Source organism: Crocodylus siamensis, chromosome 7 (genome assembly GCF_052110815.1).
Source record: "Crocodylus siamensis isolate JL-2025a chromosome 7, ASM5211081v1, whole genome shotgun sequence".
Classification (NCBI taxonomy): domain Eukaryota; kingdom Metazoa; phylum Chordata; order Crocodylia; family Crocodylidae; genus Crocodylus; species Crocodylus siamensis.
In genome coordinates, this window is record NC_143401.1 from 71794499 (window position 1) to 71815989 (window position 21491).

Below are 21491 nucleotides of genomic sequence, written 5' to 3' on the forward strand. Positions count from 1 at the left end.
TTCACAGGTGCTCCCTCCCTCCCGGCAGCTGCACCAGGCTGGGAAATCTCCTCGCCTGCTGCTGCTGTGGCTTCAAATGAGCAGTGTTGTCTGGCCGGGCTTGCCCCATCCCTCCTCCCCGCGCCCCCAAAGGCCCTGAGGAAGGGTTCTCAGAAGCAGCCAGGTCCAAGCTGGCATGTTATCGGTTAACTGTTTAACTGGTATAATTAGAGGAGGTTAAACAGATAATTTTAAAACAATATTTACATCCCTAGTAAGGGGTTGGGGGGGAAGGGGAAGACAGGTGGCAGGGATCAGGTATAGACACATGGGGGCAAGAGGGAAAGGTGAAGGCTACAAGGGAGGGAGCAGGGACTAGAGAAGCTGGTACAGGCATGGCAGGAAAAGGAAACAAGCAGGTACATGGCAGAGGGCAAGCACTTGGGGGGCAAACAGAAGGGGGAACAGGCAGCAGGGGGTATGTGGTAGGAGGAAAGCAAGGAGGTCAAGGAATAGGGGAGCAAGGACAGGGATCTGGTCCATGACCTCCCACTGCTGCTTTCCCTGCCACAGAAGCGTGGGGGAGAAATTTAAGATGACCTTTCACTAATTAGATTTGATACATGGAATACTATAACATTTATAATTTTCCATTTATAGAATCTAATTAGTGGTGGTTGTTTTAAATTCAAAGTCATCCTGGGTTCAGGTAAATGGTATATTGGGTTCAGGTAACATCTAGATGTTAGTTAACTGTAAGGCCACATTCCTATTCCCTTCTGACCTGCTCCCCTACCCGATGATTGTTCTCTGTACCCTTGCATAAGGGAGAGAGGAAAAATAGAAGCCTTTGGGAGTTATTTAAGCATATGCAAATTAATGAGTACTATATTAAATTACATTAGATCTATGCTAAAATAATTTGTCATAGGAAATAAATACATGGTAAGTTTCCTGCATTTTAAAAATTGTTTCTGCAGTGCTCTGGGACAAATATGCACTATGGATGGCGGGAGAGCAGTGGATGTGATATACCTTAACTTTAGCAAGCCTTGACTCTGTCTCCCATGACACCCTCATTAACAAGCTAAGGAAATATGGACTAGATGAAAGTACTGTAACATGGATGCATAACTAGTCTGATACTGTTCAATATCTTTATTAATGATTGGACAATGAGACTGAGTTCGTGCTTAGCAAAGTTGAGGATTACATCCACGTTGGGTGAAACTGTAGTTAGCTGGAGGGCAGGGTAAATAAATCAGAATGATCTGGATAGACTGGAGAACTGGTTTACAATCAATCAGATGAGATTCAACAAGAACAAAGTTCTGCCCTCGGGATGGAATAATTACATGCAAAAATAAAGACTGGAGAATGATTGGCTAGGCTGCAGTACAGCAGAGAAGGACCCGGGGGTTACAGTACAACATAAAGCTAAACATGAGCCAATAGCATGCTCTTGTTTGGAGAGAGTCCAGCACAGAGCAACAAAAACTATTACAGTCCTGGAAGGCAAGACTTATAAGAAAAGGCTGAAAGAACTAGGGTTATTCAGCCAAGAGAACAGAAGACTGGGTGGGCGGGGAGGGGGTTCATAACAGTCTTCAGAACAATCTAAGATGCGGCGGGCAAAATGCAGCCCACGGGCCAGATGTGGTCCACCAGGCCATTCTATCCGGCCTATGGGGCCCCTAAAAAAATTTAGAAAATTAATATTTGTCTGCCCAGGGCTGCCTGTCATGTGGCCCTCGATGGCTTGCCAAAGTTCAGTATGTGGCCCTCCATCCAAAATAATTGCCCGCCCCGGATCTAGGATGGAACGATCCCATGCAACAGTACAGGCTGGGGGCTGACTGACCGGGCAGCAGCTCTGCAGAAAAGGACCTGGGGGTTACAGTGGAGAATCATATGACTATTAGCCAACAGTGCACCCTTGATGCCAAGAAGGCTAAACAGCATACTGGGCTGCACTGGCAGATGTGCTGCCAGCAGGTCAAGGGAAGTGATTATTCCTCTCTAGTCAGCACTTGTAAGGCCACATCTGGAGTACTGTGTTCAGCTTTTACTCTCCCCTCCCTCCCCACTACCACTACAGAAAGGATGTGGACAAATTGGAGAAAGTCCAGCAGAGGATGACAAAAAATGATGAGGGGGCTGGAGGACATGACTTATAAAGAAAGACTGGGGGAAGTGGGCTTATTTAGTTTAGAGAAGAGGAAACTGAGGGGAGATTCAATAGCAGCCTTCAACAACCTAAAGGGGGGTTTGAAAGAGAATGGAGATAAAATGTTCTCAATGGTGGCAGATGACAAAACAAGGAGCAATGGTCTCAAGTTGCAGCAAGGGAAGTTTAGGTTAGATATTAGAAAGAATTTTCTCACTAGGAGAAAAAGAAATTTAGGTTGGAGATTAGGAGGAACTTTCTACCCATGAGGGTAGTCAAGTACTGGAACAGACTCAAGAAGCTGTGGAATCGCCATCCCAAGAACAGGCTGGACAAGCTAGAATGGTTTAGTCAGAAATGATCATGCCTTGAGCAGGAGCCTGGACTAGATGACCTTGTGACATCTCTTCCTCCCCTACTTTCCTATAACTCTACTCCAACTCAAATAATCATAATATGGGAAGCTTTCCTAGTCCAGTGAATCCAACTCATAGAAAGTACATTTCCAAAGACAACTACAAGGTTTAGCACTTTAACTTGCCACAGGTAAAGCAAGGGGACAAGGGTGGTTAGTATCCTACTGCTAGAAGGGTTTGTTAAAATATGGTCAAGAAATAAAACAGAGAGAGCCACATCCCCCTCGACAGAGGAAGGCAAAAAAACCCCCCATAGTCCATTCCAATCTGACCATTTGGTAAAATTCTTTCCTAATTCCTAATGTGGTGATCTGTCTGAACCTGAGCAGAGGGGAAAGACCATTTAGCCAGAAACCTCTGGACTGTGGTCCCAGCAGGAACACTGGCACAACCCAGTCAAAATCCCAAGCACTGACTGCAACCAACACTTAGTGTTTCCGAGGAAGTTGGGGAAAAAAACCCCCAAAAAACCAAACCTTTCCACCTGTGACAACAGGAAAGGGGGAAAAAACCCTTCCTAGCTGCAAGCAACCAGTAAACATGGAAAATACTAAACACTTGCCATTTAGGTCTGCAGTTAGGGATAGTAAGCATAACTCCACATATCACACCCTCTTAGTGGACAGCCTGAACTCCCCTTTCTGCATCTCCTCCATAATCTTATCTCAGCTCCTTCAATCTTCTTTCATAACTAAGCCAGCTGTGAAGCTCTGCTTCATGCTCCTGCCAGCAAGAATGGTCATCTCCACCTGGGGTGGGACCTTTTTTCTATTGTTAAGGAAAGATAGCTTTGAAATTTTGGCCCTCACAAAATCTGTTAAACTTCAAAGGGGAGAGAAGCTAAAAAGTCAGACAACCTGTAGACAATCTGTTCTTTCATGCTAAAATTATAAGTCTTCATTGGCCAAAGAAGTGTAAACCTACACCTGTATCCAATATTTTAGAGATTTTTTTCTTTCCATGCTAATAAAATCCCCCCTCGCAAAGCTTGAAGACAATATTTTTGCACTGAGCTAATGCCAAAAGAAATTATTTTGTAATACAGGGTTTTTCAACCTTTTTTAAGGAGTGTACCCCTTCTGGCAGAGTGGGGGAGGGGCGGCAGCCAGATGCAGAGTGGGGGAGAGTTGTGGGCAGCGGCGGTGGCAGCATGGGGTGGTGGATGACAGCCACCGCTGCTATGTGCAAACTCCCCCTCCCCACCACATCCAGCTAGCCAGGTGGTGCCCGTGCAGCCCACAGAGGGGGGTTGCTGCCTTCCCCCACCACCTCCCCTAGCTCCTGGGAGGTGGCGGCGGCACTGGGTGGTGGCACTCCATCCCCGCCTGCCCATGCATATCTCCTAGCCCCTTTCCGCATACCCGCAGTTGACAACCCCTGTTGTAATACGTTGTAATGTTTATTTAGAGTGTGGTAACTGAGCCTTGATAAGAGTAAATACTCCAGACTTTTGTACACATTTGTTGGAAACTTAGGAAGATTCAAAATTATTTTATGCATGTTAGCAGAGATAAACACCTGAGCTTGGGATTTGCCTCAGCAAAAACATGCCTCCCTACACTCATCACAAAATAGCTAAGATCAGTTTAGCTATCAATTTGGCAAAACAAGCAATCTTTGCCTAAAAATGATGAACTAAAGAAATACACATTTTAGAATTTTATGGAGTATTTTCTTACCATACCTGGTAAAATTCCCGAAGCCAGTTCTTCTGTAAATTTTCGGGCTGAAAAACAAAATATGAAAAGTAAATCAGTGAGGTATAGTGCAATTGAAAAGAAAAAAAAAAAAAAAAAAAAATCAGGTTCTCATCGTTTCCTTTAATATATTCAAACAGAGAGTTTCCTTTCATACTAAAAGAGAAAACAAATTATCCTCTCACTCAGAACTACCCTTTCAGTTTCATACCCTGCCTTGTCAAATTCACACCCATAAAATAGACAAGGTGAAAGAAACATTGGCCGTTCTGTGTCAATACAATAAAAATACCCAAAAGCCATTTCATTTTATTTAGCGTATGAAGTTTTAGCCTGTTGTTTCAGCCATCTTATATAGGTTTGAGGTGAAGTGACCCTGTCCAGTCTGAAAATGGTTGAAAACTGCCCAATAATGGCATGGCCAGTTACATCCTGGTTGACTGACTGACTGACAAGACTGGTTGACTTTGCATGTGTGCGCATGTGTGTCAGTGCTAAAAACGGAACTCAGCATGTCAGTCTCTTGAATTAGAAGCCATGATCACAAATATTTAGAGTTTAGGTTATGACAATTTATGTGAAGTTTGTTGGGGATGGAGGGGTTGAAACATAGAAGTTTATAAATTATATTAGTGCAGATTGAGTTCTCTCATTGGTATTTCCAGTTTCTATGTCTGCTTTCTGTTGTCATACATAAAAAAGTTAACTGGTTGACTACAGTCAGTCAACTATTTCATGTATGACACCATAAAGCAGACATAGAAACTGGAAATATTGAGAAAATTCAATCTGCACTAATATACTTCCTAAATTTGTATGTTTCAAAAAACTTCACATGAATTGTCATAACCTAAAATCTAAACATGTGTTATCATAGCTTCAAATTCAAGAGCTTGACAAGCTGAGGAGTTATTTTTTAGGAACTCTCACACGTGCCCCACAAAATAAGTACTGACTTTGTGTTAAAGTTTATTGGAACTCCTGCCAAGGATAAACTTGTAGAAGGTAAACAGTCTCAAAAAGTAAAAAGATTTGTAGACTGTGACCGGTTTTCAGATTGAAAGCTTTTCTTTTTTTTTTTTTTTTTTTGTTAATTTTGCTTCTTATTTTAAGAACTACAAAGATCTAAGAAACAGTAAGATACTGCTAGAAACAGAAAGAAAAAAAGGAAATGAGAATTTCTAGATCATCCTTTAAATCTAATCACTTTCAGAAACATGTAGTCTCTAGACATGACTATGTATACAGTTAACCAATCCTCACAGATGTACAGCTACCTGTGTCCTGTATCCAGACTGGCTTTGACCAGGGATATTTCTTGCACTACTCTACATTCTGGCAAACAAAGCAAATGATCCCTGATCATTTTATTAGTAACAAGTGACAACATATGGCATGCAGCATACAGATTAGTGAAATGAAAACCCAAGACTACAGTATGTGCTTTATGCTTTGAGAGGAATAATACAAACATTACAGTGTTGTTTTTTTTTAAATAAAAAGGCACTATATTTAAGTCCTGCTACGTTCGATCACAAAACAGGTTTTCAAACAGCTAAATAAAGTTATCGTATTGTTCCAATTATAAGTCAAGCCTGCACACAAAAACAATGTCATACTTTCAAGTTCAACTTTAGGGAAAATACAGCCTTTTCCTGACTAAGTTGACAACCACAGATAAAGATCCTAGCCTGCCATTCCTCTTATAAAATCCCACTACAAAGAAAAATCAGTAAGGAGAAGGCCCACAGGCTTTAAAAGCACTAAAATATTTTTTAAAACTGCACTGAAAATGTTCTGACTAGGTATTTTTAAAGCATGAACAAATACTTTATAGCTGGTCTAAAGCTAGGATTATTTTTAGTAGTTGTATGGAAAAAAAAACCCTTGCATACTCTTTCAGATGATTGTTAATAACATTTTTTATTTTAAAAAAATGGGGGAAAAACATTTCCAGAATCTGGAAAAACTTCAGCCAGCAGTCATAAATGTTTACTGACCCTTTTTGTGGGCTTTTGTTAAGCTGAAAAGTAAAAACTTGAGAACTCCAAAATCAGAAGCTAAGTATGATTACTCTATAAATGACATATTGATATTAGTGCATATTGCCTACTAACAGCCATCACAGTGGATCAGGCAAGCACATCCCATATTTTTTTGCATACCACACATCTCCAAATTAAAAAAAAAACAAAAACAAAAAAAACACACCTGTTTGGGAAGGGAGAATGATGGAAAAAAGATTTTTCCAGAGTCATGGTCTAGTCCTGACCACAGGCAGAGTACATTCTGTACTGTCAACAAAAGCTAATGTCAAGTTTCTCACAGTACTAAGCTGCTACCAATTCAGCAGTGGCTGTGAAAGGGTTAATGCTGTAGCTCTAATCCTGAATAGTGAACTCTGCCCCTCCCTCCCCATGACCTGCAGGAAGAGAATCACAACAGCCATTGCACCACATCTCCATGCTTCTCTACTTAAGACATGAGCACCAATTTTGGACAGCTATGTTTGGGGGGAAAAGGTACATGTGGTATGTGAGTAAATATGGTAGTACTAAATTATGTACCAAGCCCATTGATTATAAAATAAAAATCTATCTGTTTATAGATTGATATCTATGCATCTATATATATCTACATATAGAAGTTGGATTTTCCTATTCGAGAGGTAAATTGAAATGAAACCCTGAACAAACAGGTCTATAAAAAAGCCCATCTTAAGGAAGCAGAAGACCCATTTGAAAGCTCTTGTATATTTAAATATAGATCAGAGTAATTTTTCAGCCATTTTAAACATAATGTGGTGACTATTTAAATCCCTAGCATAAATGAATGAGTAGCTCCTACAACGTCAGCATGGAGATTCAATGTGCTCTGCAAGTCCCTGAAAGTGCAAGATCATCACAATTAAGACAGTATTGTGTTTCCTGCCTAGGTATACTGAAGGAATAAACTTTGTAGGAGCTTACGAGTTTTTAAGTAGAAAGACTGATTTTTAAGCTAAACACTGGTTTTATTTGGGATCGCTCTCAGCTGCCGTCTCAACTACAAAGACAACTTTAACAATATTAAAAAAACCAAAAAAACCAGGAACTGCTAGGGGGCACAAGTGCAATGCCATCATGTAGTTTAACAATATTATTGCAGAATATTGTGATGTTCTAGAAAGGGCCAGTCCTAGGGACCAAGAGCCAGACCACTACCTGCCTGATGTAGTACTGAAGATAAAAGGAACATAAAACCTGATCCTATTCTATCATTATGGCTAGAGACAGACATTACACAAACTGGTTTAGGTGATCAGAAATTGGTTTAAACCTGTAACAGAATAGATGTTCACTGAACATAAGCCAGTTGGAAAATGGCTGAAATTGGTTTGAGATAAACCTGGGTGAATTTAATATTAGACTCAACTGATTTCGTTCAAACCGGTTTATGCAATGCCTGTCTCAAACACCCCTTCCTGGTTCAAGTTAAACCAGACTCCCCTAGCATCTCAGCATGTTCTCTAGGCTGGGTGGGGCTCTCTGCTTCACAGCAGAGCTGGTCCCTCTCCTCTGCTCCCTGGCTGGAGCTCTGGCAGAGACTTCAAGCATCTGCCTGGCTTTCTCCTGCTCCTCCCCCACTTCACAACTCCCTGCTGATCAGAGATTCCCCTTCCCTCTAGCTTACACAGGCCTCTCAGCATTTGCTAGCATACTACATACTGGCTACAGTCAGTGCTGTAGCAGACAGGACAAAGGCAGACAGGACTGCACCACTCAGGGCTCTTTGGAACTAATCAACAGGTAATGTCCCTCCATCCTTCTTTGGAAGGAGTTAAGAACAGCTTGAACTAATGAGAGATCCTTTTGTTTTGCTGATGTGGTGATAAATGCTCCCTGCTTTGTAACCAAATGCTAGATGTGCATTGATACATTGATCCCATATTGGATCAGCACAAACATAAAGAAAATTTACTGCACCAGAAATCAGCCTGATGTGGCTGATAATTTGGCCGATAAATGCCCATGCATGCACTCAGCTGCAGCACAGCACATACGCAGCAAGGAGCACAGCCTGGCAGCGTGGAAAGCTGCGTGCAGCTGGTCTGTTGTGGTGGAAGGGGAGAGGGAAAGGAAGGGGCGTGGGGGGGGGCAGATCAAGGCCCCTGTGGTAAGGGAGGGAGTGGGGCTGTATTGGCTTGGTATTGGCCAATATGCCTCCTTAAAAATCAGCTATCGATATCGGGCCCCCAAACTCTCTGTGGGTTCACCCTTACTAAATGCTATGCATGTAAATGCTGGCTGGTTCCTTTGCTGACAAGCAAGTGGGGGGGGACAGACCCCTCCCTAAATCAGAGCATACTGCTGAGGTCTAGCCACTTCTGCCTCAGCTCAGCACTGTGGAAGGGAAGGCAGGGCCGTACTAGCACTCCCTAGCTTCTAGCTTGAGCCACTGCAGGTATGTGCCTGCATTTTTTCAGTCCAGAGGCGATGTCTGTGCAGTTACAAACTGATTCATCCTAGGCAGGTTAAATTAACCTGCAAGAATTGAATCAATTCAGGCTCAGGCTTTTTGAATGTCACTCCCTAGCCTAGAAGCCTAAATGTATTTAGGCTTCTAAGCTGGAACCTACTCTACCCTTCTCAAGTCCCTTAACATCCATCAATACATTTACTTATATAAAAGTGCTGCCATCTTAGCCTTCAGATTAAGTCACAAAAGAGCAGCAAGAAGAAGGACCCAGGGACTAAGCAAAGTAGAATACAATCTCACTTAAATGCATAACTGGTAGAGTAGGATTTGGCTCAATGGAAGGCTGTTCTCATCACAAAAACCTCCAACGGGGATTTCCACACTACAGACTGGCAGCTGAGTGGTTAAAGGGACCATGATGAACACCTCAACTTTATTTTCATATGTTGCTTTTTTCCCCTCCAAATGGTTAGAATATTTTTCTTTGTCTTACGGACTTTTATACATATACATGGGTATACTTTTAATCTCTTATTTACATTTAAAAATAGTGTGTGTGTGTGTATGGGGGGGGGAAATAAATAAAATCAATGCTTTAATAAAATCACACCCCAGGAAGGAAAGAGGGAGTTTTAAACCCAGGCATGGCATGTAGATCACATTTCAGGGTAGGTGAAAAGTCATACGCCATAAACACTCATGGATTTCCAGTACCTTGTAAAGTGAGATCTAGACCAGAAACTGAATTAGGACATCCTTCTTTTCCAAATGATGTTAGATTAAACCCAAATCAAATTCCAAACTCCTTCCCTCATACAGCTGAAGTCTAAAAGTAAAAGAACCTGAACAAGCATACAGTTCTTAAAACATACTTAGGTGATCAAACTTAGATTATCTTGACTTAGACAAAAGATGTAAATGAATTCCAGAAAAAATGACACTGCACTGAGACCTCAGCCTCAGATATAGACCCTTCCTTCAGCAGTTATATACGCTTTCAATTTAGCATCTTGTTTTGCAGTCTTAGAAAGATAAGGGTCAAAAGCTGCAAATACCAACGCCAAAGATTAATCACACCCTCATTCAGATTAGTCATGCCTTTTTGATGTTAAATGCATGCAATTCTATGCAAGATACTAACTACAAGCAGCTTGCAGTAGTTAAATGAAAACCACTGATCTCAAACCCTTATCTCAAAAAAGGGAAAATAAAAAACGCTTATTTTGTTTGTCCACTTAAACTTGGAAGTGATATAAAATTCTTTCATTTGCAATTGACTAAAGAATAACGTTATATTTTCAATATAAATTTCTAGTAAAATCAAATACTAAAACAAAAAGCTATATTATACTTCAGGAGCAAAGAGAAGCTGACAAAACTGCTTCAAGTTGCTCCTACAACTATATACCACATGTGATAGTCATCATATATCAGCCTCCTTTTATAAAAAGAAAAAACCTGTAGGCGTTTTATTAGTAGCGATTCTCAACCAGGGTGCCAGGGAACCTTGGTGTACCACCAGATCCGCTGAAAAGTGCCAGGAGCCTCAAGGTGTGAGGAGGTAAGCAGATAAGCCAGGTTTAGGCTTGCCCCTGACTGAGCAATCCCACACCCCCACTGCCCAGCCCATATGCAAGGAGGTAAGCACTGTAATATAGAAATTATTTATTTTTAAATTGGGAACCACCCAATTCACAAAAGGTATGGAGGGGCTCCTCAAATCCCCAGAAGGTCAAGAACCACTATATTAGTAACACCACAAATCAAAATTGAATTTATTTTCAAGTCAAATTACTCTCTCTCCAGTTTTACCACATATTTTCATATACTCATTCTCAGCCAATAAGAACAACTTTTCAAATCCATGCCCTTGAGGATGAATGCATTTTAAAGATGCAATTAATGATTTAAAGAGTAAACAACTAAAACAAAACACTGTGATCATCTGGTCTACTTTCTTACATAACAGATCACAAGGTACACATTAATGTAATAATACTCACTGATTAAAACATAATACACTCCAACATTGGTTTAAAAATTTTCAATGTCGAAGAATCCAGCACAATTCTTAGTAAACTAGTAATGAAATAAACAGGAAGGAACAAGTATACTGTTCTCATAGGCCACTTTGTTACCATGCTTTAGGCCTTCTCCCTAACTAACTCCTACCACTTTGTTTTAAGCACTGCTTTCTAGAAGCTGCTATTCTAACTGTACATGAGGCAAGAATGCCAGATCAACTCTTTCCTATAGCACTGTTACTTCAGGTATGCTCCAATGCTCAAATCAGGGCTCCTACTGCCATTCTGAAAGGTGGAAGTAGCCTGGGTCTTCCATTACCCGTGTACAAATTCAAGAAAAAATTTACCAGCCGTCATCCCAAAATTTTTTCAGCAGAGGGCAGCAGGAAGACCATATACTTAAGCAGGGAAGAAGAGTTAGAAGTTGAACCACAGCTGAGCACTGAGCCAACCAAAGGCCTAACTGATGGATTAAACCTATTTAAAAGGGAATTTGAAATGATTTTGAGACATGTTAGAAGTGAGAGCTGGATAATTAATTTTCATTTGAACCTTGCTCCATCTTTAATTCATTGGAACAGATGGTCATAGGTGAGAAATCTTCCAGAACATTCCCGAGAAGCTTTTGGTATTGCTTTAGAGCTTCCAGATTAAATTCCCTTCAGCGTTCCCAAGGAAAATGATGAAGGCTGATGGGAATGAGAACAAGTCATGGTAAAATCAACTCCATCAACAATGGAGGCTGCTAGCATCTTGTCTGCTCAAGGTATCTTGACACTGAATCTACTCTGACCATATTCACAAATACCCCAACTACAGCCAAGGGGGTTATTGGTCTTTATTTTATGTTTGCACCCATTTTTGTTGTTCATAAATCCTCGCCTTGTCTTCTGTCTTCTCAGCTCCTGTAACTATGTTCTTTTGCCCTTCTTCCTACCTGGTCAACCATTGCTTTAGTATTGCCTATACTGATTCTTTATCTTCCCTTCTTGCTAGTAGCAATGCAATCTGTCCTCTCTCTTCTCTATATGTATTCTGGATGCCCCCAGCCATTTTTCATTTCTCCATCTTCAGGTGGCAAATACCCTAATAGATTTCTCCACTTCAAATTTCTCTCAGACTTCAATATTAAGTTTTTGAAAGACCTGAGATAGTGAATGATCTTTCTTCCAAACTCTTCTTCCTCCCTTATCTATATATATTTTTTTTAATGACTTCTGGCAGAAAGGAAATAGAATATAATATGGACCTTTTGCCTGTTCTCCCTCACTTTCTTAACTAGCCTCTCCATGTACCATCTCTTATTAAATCTTCTTACTTCATTTTTCTTAATAAAATAAAGAATTGTTCTTTTCATACTATCTTCACTGCTAAAATCTTTTTTTCCAAGTATGGTCATTTCTCACCACTCACTTGTGTGACCTTCTAAAGTTTGGTCTCTCAATTTGTTGCCTTTCCAATCTCTCCAAAATGCTATTGCTACAGTCCTCTTCAGTTCCCTGCTCATTAATCACAAAAACCCAGATCAACCTACTTGACTGGCTTCCTGAAATTTTCCATGGTTGAATAATTTCCTTGTCCCCACCTTCAAAGCCCAATATCATCTTGCCTCAACCACGTTCCCCACACCCTCTAATACTTCCTAGGCTCTACTTCCCGTTTCATGAGGTATTATTATGCTATACCTCATGCATAGAATATTATTCTTGTTAAACACCTTCTCTTCTATGCAGAAGTGCACAGCTACATTGGTCCATATCGTAGGGTGGGGGAGATGCAGATTTAGGCCCATGCAGTGAGGGAGGGAGTGGGGCTGGAGCTGGGACTGGGATGGAGCCATGAGTAGCTTATCCAGGGTGCATGGGGGTGTGGCTCCTGCCACTGCACGCACGCCAGGGGGGTTATGGGAGGGCATGTACCCCCCGGATCTGTGCATAGGGTGGGGGTGGGCTGCTGCTGTAGGCTGGGCCGTGGAGTCACCGGGTTCTTCTCAGCAAGGGGGGGTTGGCTGGGTCAGGGCTACACTTGGGCCATGCTGCAGTGATGCTGTAAGGGGGCACTAGGGCAATTCTAGGGTAGCTATAGCCCATCCCATAGGCCCCCACCCCCAGTGCTGCCACTGCTCACCTCAAGCACAGCTCTGGCCCAACCTCCACCCCAACCCGCAGCAGCAGCCTGCCCTCACCCTGCACACAGATCAGGGGGGGCACATGTCCCCCACAAGGGTGCATGAAATGGTGGGATCCATCCCCTGGACAAGCCACTTGAGGCTCTGTTCCATGTTCCCCCACCCAGGCCTGCCCCAGCCCCACTCCCTCACTCACCACAGAGGCATCAATCTGCACCCCCTATGCCCCAGCATTCGGATCAGTATCAGCCGATATGGCTCACTAATAAATCGGCCATCAATATCGGCCCCAAAAATTCTTTATCAGTGCACCCCTACTTCTGTGCATCCATATATTAAAACCTGCTTTCTCCAGGAATGCTTACTAGTAAGGACAAAGAAGATAAAATTTACCATTCTCAATAACATACAGAAACCTAGAACTCTTGGTTCCAAAATTATACCTTTTATTAGACCAACTGGAAAATGGCAAGAAAACTGTCCTTTTCTGCACGCTTTTGGGATCAAAGTCCCTTCGTCAGGCTCTGGAAAAAGTGTAGCTGGTACAAGATGGTAAAAAGTCCCCATAGGTCAACACAGCTAACAAAGACACTCTCATGGACCCAGAGGGACAGACTTCCATCTCTAGCTCCCTCTGTGCAAAAATGAAGTTTATTTCCTACTTATGGGGACTTTTTACCATCTTGTACTATCTACTTTTTTTCCAGAGTCTGACGAAGGGACTTTGACCCCAGAAGCTCACAGAAAAGGACAATTTTCTTGCCATTTTCCAGTTGGTCTAATAAAAGGTATCATTTTGGAACCAAGAGTTCTAGTTTTCTGTATGTCTTTTTGTCTCAGACCAACACGGCTATCAAGTACACCCCCCGATAACACACATGCACTCACACTTTTATAAGCACAGAATTATTGATCCATATCTTACTTTGGGTTTTCTCTTCCTAGACTGTAATTTCTTCAGGGCACCAAGCATTATGGATTTAAATACCGTTTAAAAATATTCATTTAACCTCCTCTAATTATACCAGTTAAATGGTTAACCGATAACACAGCAGCTCAGAGACAGCTGCTGCTGGGAGCCCCTCCCAGGCCTCTTTTATGGTGGAAGAGGGGGGAGGTGGGGAGAAGAGGGTGGCAAGCCCAGCCAGACAACACAGCCCATGTGAAGCCCTGCACTGAAAGTAAGGGAACACTTGTGAACCAGCAGTTAATTGCTTAATTAGGCCTCCTGCTGTTTTCCTCTTTTACCTCATAGGCTATAGGTACTAGTTCCCCTCACCACTCACCCTCCCTCTCCTCCTCTTGCCTGCCCTGCAGCCTTCTAGTTCCTGCTGAGGTATCATGCAAGTTCCCTTCCTTCCCTGCCAGACTGTGTCCCACCCCATGCTAACCAGTAATCACTGGGCTTATCAGTTAAATGATTAAGCATTTAACCTCTAACATCCCTACTGAGCATGTTGTATTTAGATTATGTTTGTGAAGCACTGTTTCTGCAAAAAGTCTTTTATAAAAAGTGTATATAATCCAACCCAAACATTTTGATGAACTAAGTAAAAAGCTTTCTCCCAACAAGCATCCTCAAGCTTACACATCAACAGTGAAAATCTGCATTTACTATGGTTTCCACATAAATATCATAACTGAACCCTGAATATCTAAAATATAACCTGAACAGGCACTCTTGGGTTAAATCCTCATTTTCATCTTACACTTTCCACTAACACTGTACACATTTTGACCAGGAAAACCACACAAGTAGGCATAGCTTACTCCACATTCAACAGCTTTTTTTTTTAAGATGGTAAAATCATACAGAATCCATGGTAAAAAAAAAAAAAAGGTTGTGTACACAGTGCAGCATAACTCCCTTGAAACAAATCCCATTTTGATTTTTTCCTGGAATTCTGAGTCCCATCAAAAACTGGTTCTTTTTATGCTGAGTTTCCACTTGAAAAAAGTCTATTTATATCATGCTGGTCAGGAGTATTAAAAAAAAAAAAAAAAAAAAAAAAACTAGCAAGGGAACTATATGGATACCACATGAGTTGGTAAGGTCTCGAAAACAAGCTGCCCTTCACTAGAGCATATAGTCAGCCTCCTCTTCCCAATATTTCCATTTCTTAAAGCAATATTGAAAAGACAGTGAAAAACTATTCTTCAAAAGCATGCAATCAAAGCATCAGTTGGCTAATTTGTTTTTAAAAGGTTTTAAAATACTGGAGAAAGAACCAAAAATAAAATACAGGTTATAGGTCCAAAATAAAATAAAATGGAATAAAATATATTCAGTTTTATCCAAAGGGATAGAGAATGAATTTTACACACACCCCCCCCCCCCCAAGAAAGAAATACCTTATGTGTATATATGTATGTGGGTGCGTGTACACACACACACACGCGCGCGCGAAGTATTTCTTACAGTGAATGATATATACATATATAAAGTATTCTTACAGTTTATTTTTAGCTAAATCTTTTTTACATTTTTGAAATGTTTGAAAACTTATTGAGAGCTAGTCTGAAAATGTGCAGATGGGAAGAGAAAGAAAGAATGCATGTGCAGTGGCTTCTTAAGAAATTCCTAAATATCCAGTGTGGATTAAAAGATTTGTTAAAAGCTGCCATAGTAAGGTTAACTCCCACTGATCCTCAATGTTAAATAGCAACAACAACAACAACAACAACAACAACAACAACAAAATTAGCCCTTATAAGACCTGAGATTCAAGGGTTGCACTCCCAGTTGGAAAGGTTCATCTTTAAACATTCCTCTCTCTCCCCTCCATAACCTATTTTCAGCATACCAAGAACAGTAAATTATGGCATTATTTTGTTATATTTGCTCATTTTACATTATTTATATTGAAAGGAAAGAATCATTTTCTCAACTTGTCTTACTACAGTTACCTATTTTACAAAAAATCAGTTATCTAGTATATAAATGTGAACATTCTAATTAGGATTTTACTAGTTGTACTAATAACATCTAAGATTTTTAATGCCATATAATAGCTTTAAAGTTTTGCTGGCAACCCCTTAACATTTGTACTGCAAGATTTATTTGATATAAATGTCAGGCTTACCTCCTGATGACCTTGTAACTGCTCCTATTTCCACACACTAAATATTAAATTACAAAGATCATGCTAACAGAAAGCCCACATCAAATAACTCATATTAACATGGTATTTTGTACTAACTGTCACTAACAGTTGACAAATAAAATGACGATAACCTGCACATTATGTTCAGGTCTATAGACGTACCAGATTTCAAAGTCAACTGAGACAAAATAGCGGGGTTAAAAGAAGAAAAAACCACACTTGTAAGAATACAGAAGGATTTCCTAGAAATGTTCATCAACTTCTGTCAAATCTGAGCATTCACTTAAATGCTAGGTTTCTTGTCTTTCAGTTTTTAAATACAATTTTCATAGGTAAATGATATATTAATCCAGTGACACTGCACTACTCAGAGCTTTCCCAAAACGCAGCAGAAGAGAAATGGAAAAAGAGTCTTCACCGTTGTTATTGGGTTTCCCTGCTGTCCACAAGTAAGCATAAGATAGTTTTACTCAGGGTGATGTTACAGGTTACCTTTAAAACATTTTAAATCTGCAGAACGTTATGCCATCATAAAGTTAGAACAGTTTCAGAGCAGTCACAGGTGTAGGCTTAATGCCATCTCAGACCTACACAACTGCTACTTGCCACTGGAAGGCCTAATAAGCAAGGGTGTGGATTCTCTCTCTCCTCTGCGGTAGGAGAAGTGGGGAGGATGGCACATAAGCTTGGAGGTGGAGAAACCACCATGGGAACTGTGATTTTCCTACTCAGCAGCTTGCAGGAGCCAGTCAGAGCTGTGGGTGAGAGGGGAGAAGCCTTGAAAAAAAATGTTTTAAGTGAATGGGCAAGGAGGAGAAGTAAATAGAAAGGAGTGGGGGGAAAAGGACCAACATCTTGCACATATTTAAATGAATTGGGGTTGGGCCAGGGGAAAGCTGGGTTCCCCAGTACTCACATGGGGAAAAACTGAAACAGTAAACTCACTGCATGCCACACAGGAGCAGGAGTTGGGTTAGCACTCGCACCAGGGCAGAGCTAACATGTGGCAGACTCCCTGCATGCATGCTACACTGGGGCAGAGCTGAGACCAAGTAGTGGGAAGGGAGATGGTTGCCCAGCACTAAAAGCTAGCTGCCAGTTCTTTCGTTAATACTTTCTGGGGAAGAAACGTCATATGAATCATAATCACTATCACAAAATTTGCTCCTTAAAAGCAAGCAGAAAAATAAGTTAGATCTATTATTTCATATTTTCCTGATCACAAAATTCATATATTTAACAATGGGCATCTTTCATAAAAAGAACGCAGTGGCATGTAACCCTGGACTCCTCTTTGTACCTATAACACATTCCACTAATAATAGATGGAGTCAAACAGAAGTTTGAGTGACTAATGATGATCATCAGGCTAAGCTGGATGAGGAGCTACAAGAACTCCCCTTGCACAAATGGACTGCCAGTTCAATGCACAGAGGTGCTAGAATAAGCAGCAGACTGGGGACCTGTGTCAGGGTGCTCAAAGTGATCAGGGTGTGCTGCAGTAGCATGCACTAGGGGAGGAGTGGATGTTGGCTTGGGGCCAGCATCATCCCCCCTGGGCAGTAGAGTTGAGGATGGTTGAAAGTCTGCCTATGGAGCAAAAGAGTGGGAAGAGCAAGAATGGTACATCCTGGAATGTTGGAGGAATGAAAAGAGTTTCTCTCCTCAGATCAGACTAACAAGCACCCTGGAAAGACCCAAGTAAAACAGATCAAAGAGCACTCTCGCTCAAATTGGCACAACTTTATAAAATTTTTCAAGGGTACTTCGCACAGGTTAACCCCTTTGATGAGTGAATGCTTCCATTTTAAGGGGGTTTTTGGTTGTAGCCATGTTGGTCTAAGGACACAGGCAGGCCAGGTTCTTTGGGTAGATGTGATATCTTTTATTAGATGAACTAAGTAGTTGGAAAAAAAAGTTCTTTGCAAGTGTTCAGGTGCAATCACCCTTCTCCCAGGTATAGGGAGTCTCTGCTGTTCTCCAAAGAAGAAATGTCAGGTTTCATGGAATCCATCCTAAAACTGTTTGTAACCCAAAGACCAAGTTTTATCCGCGACATAACAGATTTCCTGCAAAAACCAAAAAACATAGACCACCTTCCCAGAAATACCTTCCTAGCCACCAGGATTATCACTAGCTTATACACTGACATCACACACCCAGATGGCATCCAAGCCTCCCTCACAGATTTACCAGAGCAAGATTACAACTTGGAATACAGACCTCAGGGTATCCCTGAACTCATATACTTGATCCTGACATGCAACAACTTCAGTTTCAACAACCAACACCTCCAGACCACGGCCACAGCTATAGGCACCAAAACGGCCCCACAATAAACCAATCTCTTTTGGCCCACCTGCAAGAAGAATTCCTCAAGAACTGCATCATCAAACCCATGCTATACCTGAGATATATAGATGATATCTTCATCATTTGTACTGAAACTCTTCAGTCTCTGACTGATTTCCAGCAAAATTTCAACAATCAATCATCATCCCTGCATTAGACCATTGCTTGAATACTCTTAACACCAGCATTTCCTTTGTGGACACCATGATCAATATCCACAATGGTAAAATACAAACCACCATATACAAGAAACCCACAGACCAACATACATATCTACACTACACGAAAGACAAACATGCAGACAAAGCTGCCAAGTCACCCACTTGTCTCATTGGGTAGGAAACTTAAAAAAAAGACTGAAGGTTTCTCTTTCTTCCAGCCAAGGAAAATGGAAACTTATTGGCCTCTCTGTTCTTCAAACATTAGTTTAAGCAAAGGCTTCAGCATCATAGAGGCATAATTAGGTTAACAATAATAGCACTTAGATGTGAATATTAAGTAGTTTGTAGGAATGCTTAATTTATCACAAGTTGAGGATTGTGATAAATTCTCGTAATGAGCAAAACCTTTCCAAAGTAAAGGAGGCTTGCATTTTTGCTGGTGGTCACTTTTTGTCTGTGCTGAGTTCACTTGCTGAAAACAGAGCATGTTTTAAGCATGTTGAAATAGAAAACCTGTTTTGTTTACCTTATCCCATGTTCTGGGCACAGAGCTTGTCCGAACCCACGTGCAAAATTTAAATGACTAAATTATAATATTAGTGCTTTTTGTATAAGCGTGACTGAGACCACCTGAAACATAAACAATACAGTTAATCCCATCTCTGGCTTTGGTATCAAGTCCACCCCATGCCCAACTACTCTAAATTGATTATAAATAAGTTCCCCCTTCAAAGTGATTGCCCCTCCCTTGTTATCACATTCCTTGCCAATCTAGGTGTGGGTGCGATTTGGAAAATATTTTGGGATCTGCCCTGTTATAACAATGACCTATACAGTGCCTTACAATTCATGGTCTAAAATGCTCAATTCAAGTAATTAATCAAGTAGTAAACATCTGGTTTAAGTGGTTGGGCTCCAGGAATCAAGGCACAGTTAAGCAAATGATAAACCTCCAAGATCAAGGGGTTTTGTACATTAGTTTCACCCATAAGAACCAGAGATGGACCCAAAAGGCTAACATTTGCAAACACAACCAAAGGACAATGACCCTTCACTCTGTCAACTTTGTCCAGACACTGATCTTCAACCCATCAAGAAAATATTCTTTGAAGAATGAATATTAAAAAAAAAAAAAATTAAGCTGCCAGCAAAGGGTACTCATCCCAGAAGAGAAGCACCACTCTGACTCATCATAACCTGCATCCAGCGAACCACCCTCGGCAACAGATCCATGCCTGTGTTTATGAGAAAACCACTATTATGACTAGAAATATACCAGACTTGATTATAGCTTACTTTATTTGTAGATTGCAATAGCCTACCTGTCATTTTCCTATATTTAATTAAAGCCTTTCTGCTGACTATTGATGCAAGTATTGTGTCAGTCTTCCCAAGCACCAAGCATCCCATTTAAATTGCAACACCATGTGAACAGCCTTTCTTGTGAGTAGCTTAAACTAAATCAATATAAAGCAACACAAGAAAACTAGCTACGACTTTCATGTACAATAATGCAAGATATATACTATCAATTGACTATGAAACCAAGAATATTTCCAGAGAGTTGAGGCAGGTGGATTTTTTGTGGGGTACAAAACAAATGTGTGGTCTACAGCCTAGAGTCTATTCATTTTTGATATGTTTGGAGAAAAGCAACAGGATATTTTCAAAGTATGGACCAAATCGCAAACCTCATTGTACTCATAAGAAAAATGCAAACAGGATACTTGAACTGTTTGAAGCTACTGATTTGACAAAGAAAAATACCTGTACTATAAAAACAAAGAAACCATTTGAGAGAAATCAGGGATCCATCTAGGCAAAATAAGCAGTGGGTACCCAGCTGCAATGTTTAAGAATTTCCATGTTAGAGTGACCAAAGGTCCATCTAACCCAGTATCCTGTCTCCAAGGCTAGGGACAGAAGTTACACATAAACCAACTGGTTTCAGTAAGCAGAAACTGGTTTAAACCTGTAACAGAACAGAAGCTCAGTGCACATAAACCAGTTTCAGAATGGCTGAAACTGATTTAAGATAAACCTGGTTGAATGAAGTAACAGACTTAACTGATTTGGGTCAAACCACTTCATAAAAATTCTGTCCCAGACCCCTTCCTTCCCAGTTCAAGTTAAATAACAGTCTCCCAGAATGCTTTGCAGTTCTGGGCTGGGCTGTGCCATCTGCTCCAGAGAGCAGGGCTGGCCCCGCTTCCTAGTTGGAACGGCGAGGGCTGGCTGACAAGAGGAGAGGGAACTGCGCCCCCACCAGGCAAACCCCATCTGGGGCTAGGGAGGGGAGTTAAACACCCCTTCCCCCGCTCAAGCTTACTGCTGGCTGTGACTATGGAATACAAATCCCAAAAGCACCTAAAAGTAGAAAAAGGAAGTGATGAGCAACCCTGCAGAGTCCTGGTACTGTGATTCTGAACTGCAAATCCCATAGACCTTGGGGACAGCAGGAAAAAGTGAACATACAGCCCATGATGGCTGTCCCAGATTGCTGTGCTCTAACATCCCATTCTGGCCTGAGCCACTGCAGTCATGTGGCTGCACTTTCTGAATCAAAGATAAATGTCTATTCACATCGGTTTCAATTTAATCTCTGCAGTTTAGGCTAACCTGCAAAGACTGAATCAATTCAGCCTTAGGCTTTTTGACTGTCTGTACTTAGCCTGTTAGGCCCACATTTGCTGAGCATAACAAACAGGCCTGTCTTCAACAGCAGCAGTATCAGATATTTTACAGGAAGAGATATTGTTAACAAGTTCTCTGTAGCAAGTATATTGATTGTACTAAATACTTAATCTGGATACTGGTATATCAGACTGTACAGACAGAGAAACAAATTAATCACTTTCAGCGATCTAGCTGGAAGATGCTGCTTCAAAAGACTGTGAGGTATGCGAGAAAGAAAAAAAAAAGTGTATGAAAAATTAGAAGGGCGAACAGGAGAAGAGATCATTTAGTAATGACAGCCCCATTTTTTTCTGGTTTCTTTATGGGCG

General features: G+C 41.1%; 1 protein-coding gene across 4 annotated transcripts in view; it reads right to left on the bottom strand.

Annotated features, from left to right (window-relative positions):
• Window positions 1–21491, bottom strand: part of INPP5A (inositol polyphosphate-5-phosphatase A) — a 624592-nt gene that overhangs the window by 327291 nt on the left and 275810 nt on the right. For all 4 annotated transcript variants that reach the window (XM_090057772.1, XM_090057771.1, XM_090057773.1 and 1 more), the window contains exon 2: window positions 4247–4288. Coding sequence is in view for 2 of the 4 variants with exons in the window: in XM_090057773.1 (XP_089913899.1) it covers window positions 4247–4288 (42 nt within the window). In the remaining 2 variants the exon portion in view is untranslated. The remainder of the gene's footprint in view (window positions 1–4246; window positions 4289–21491) is intronic.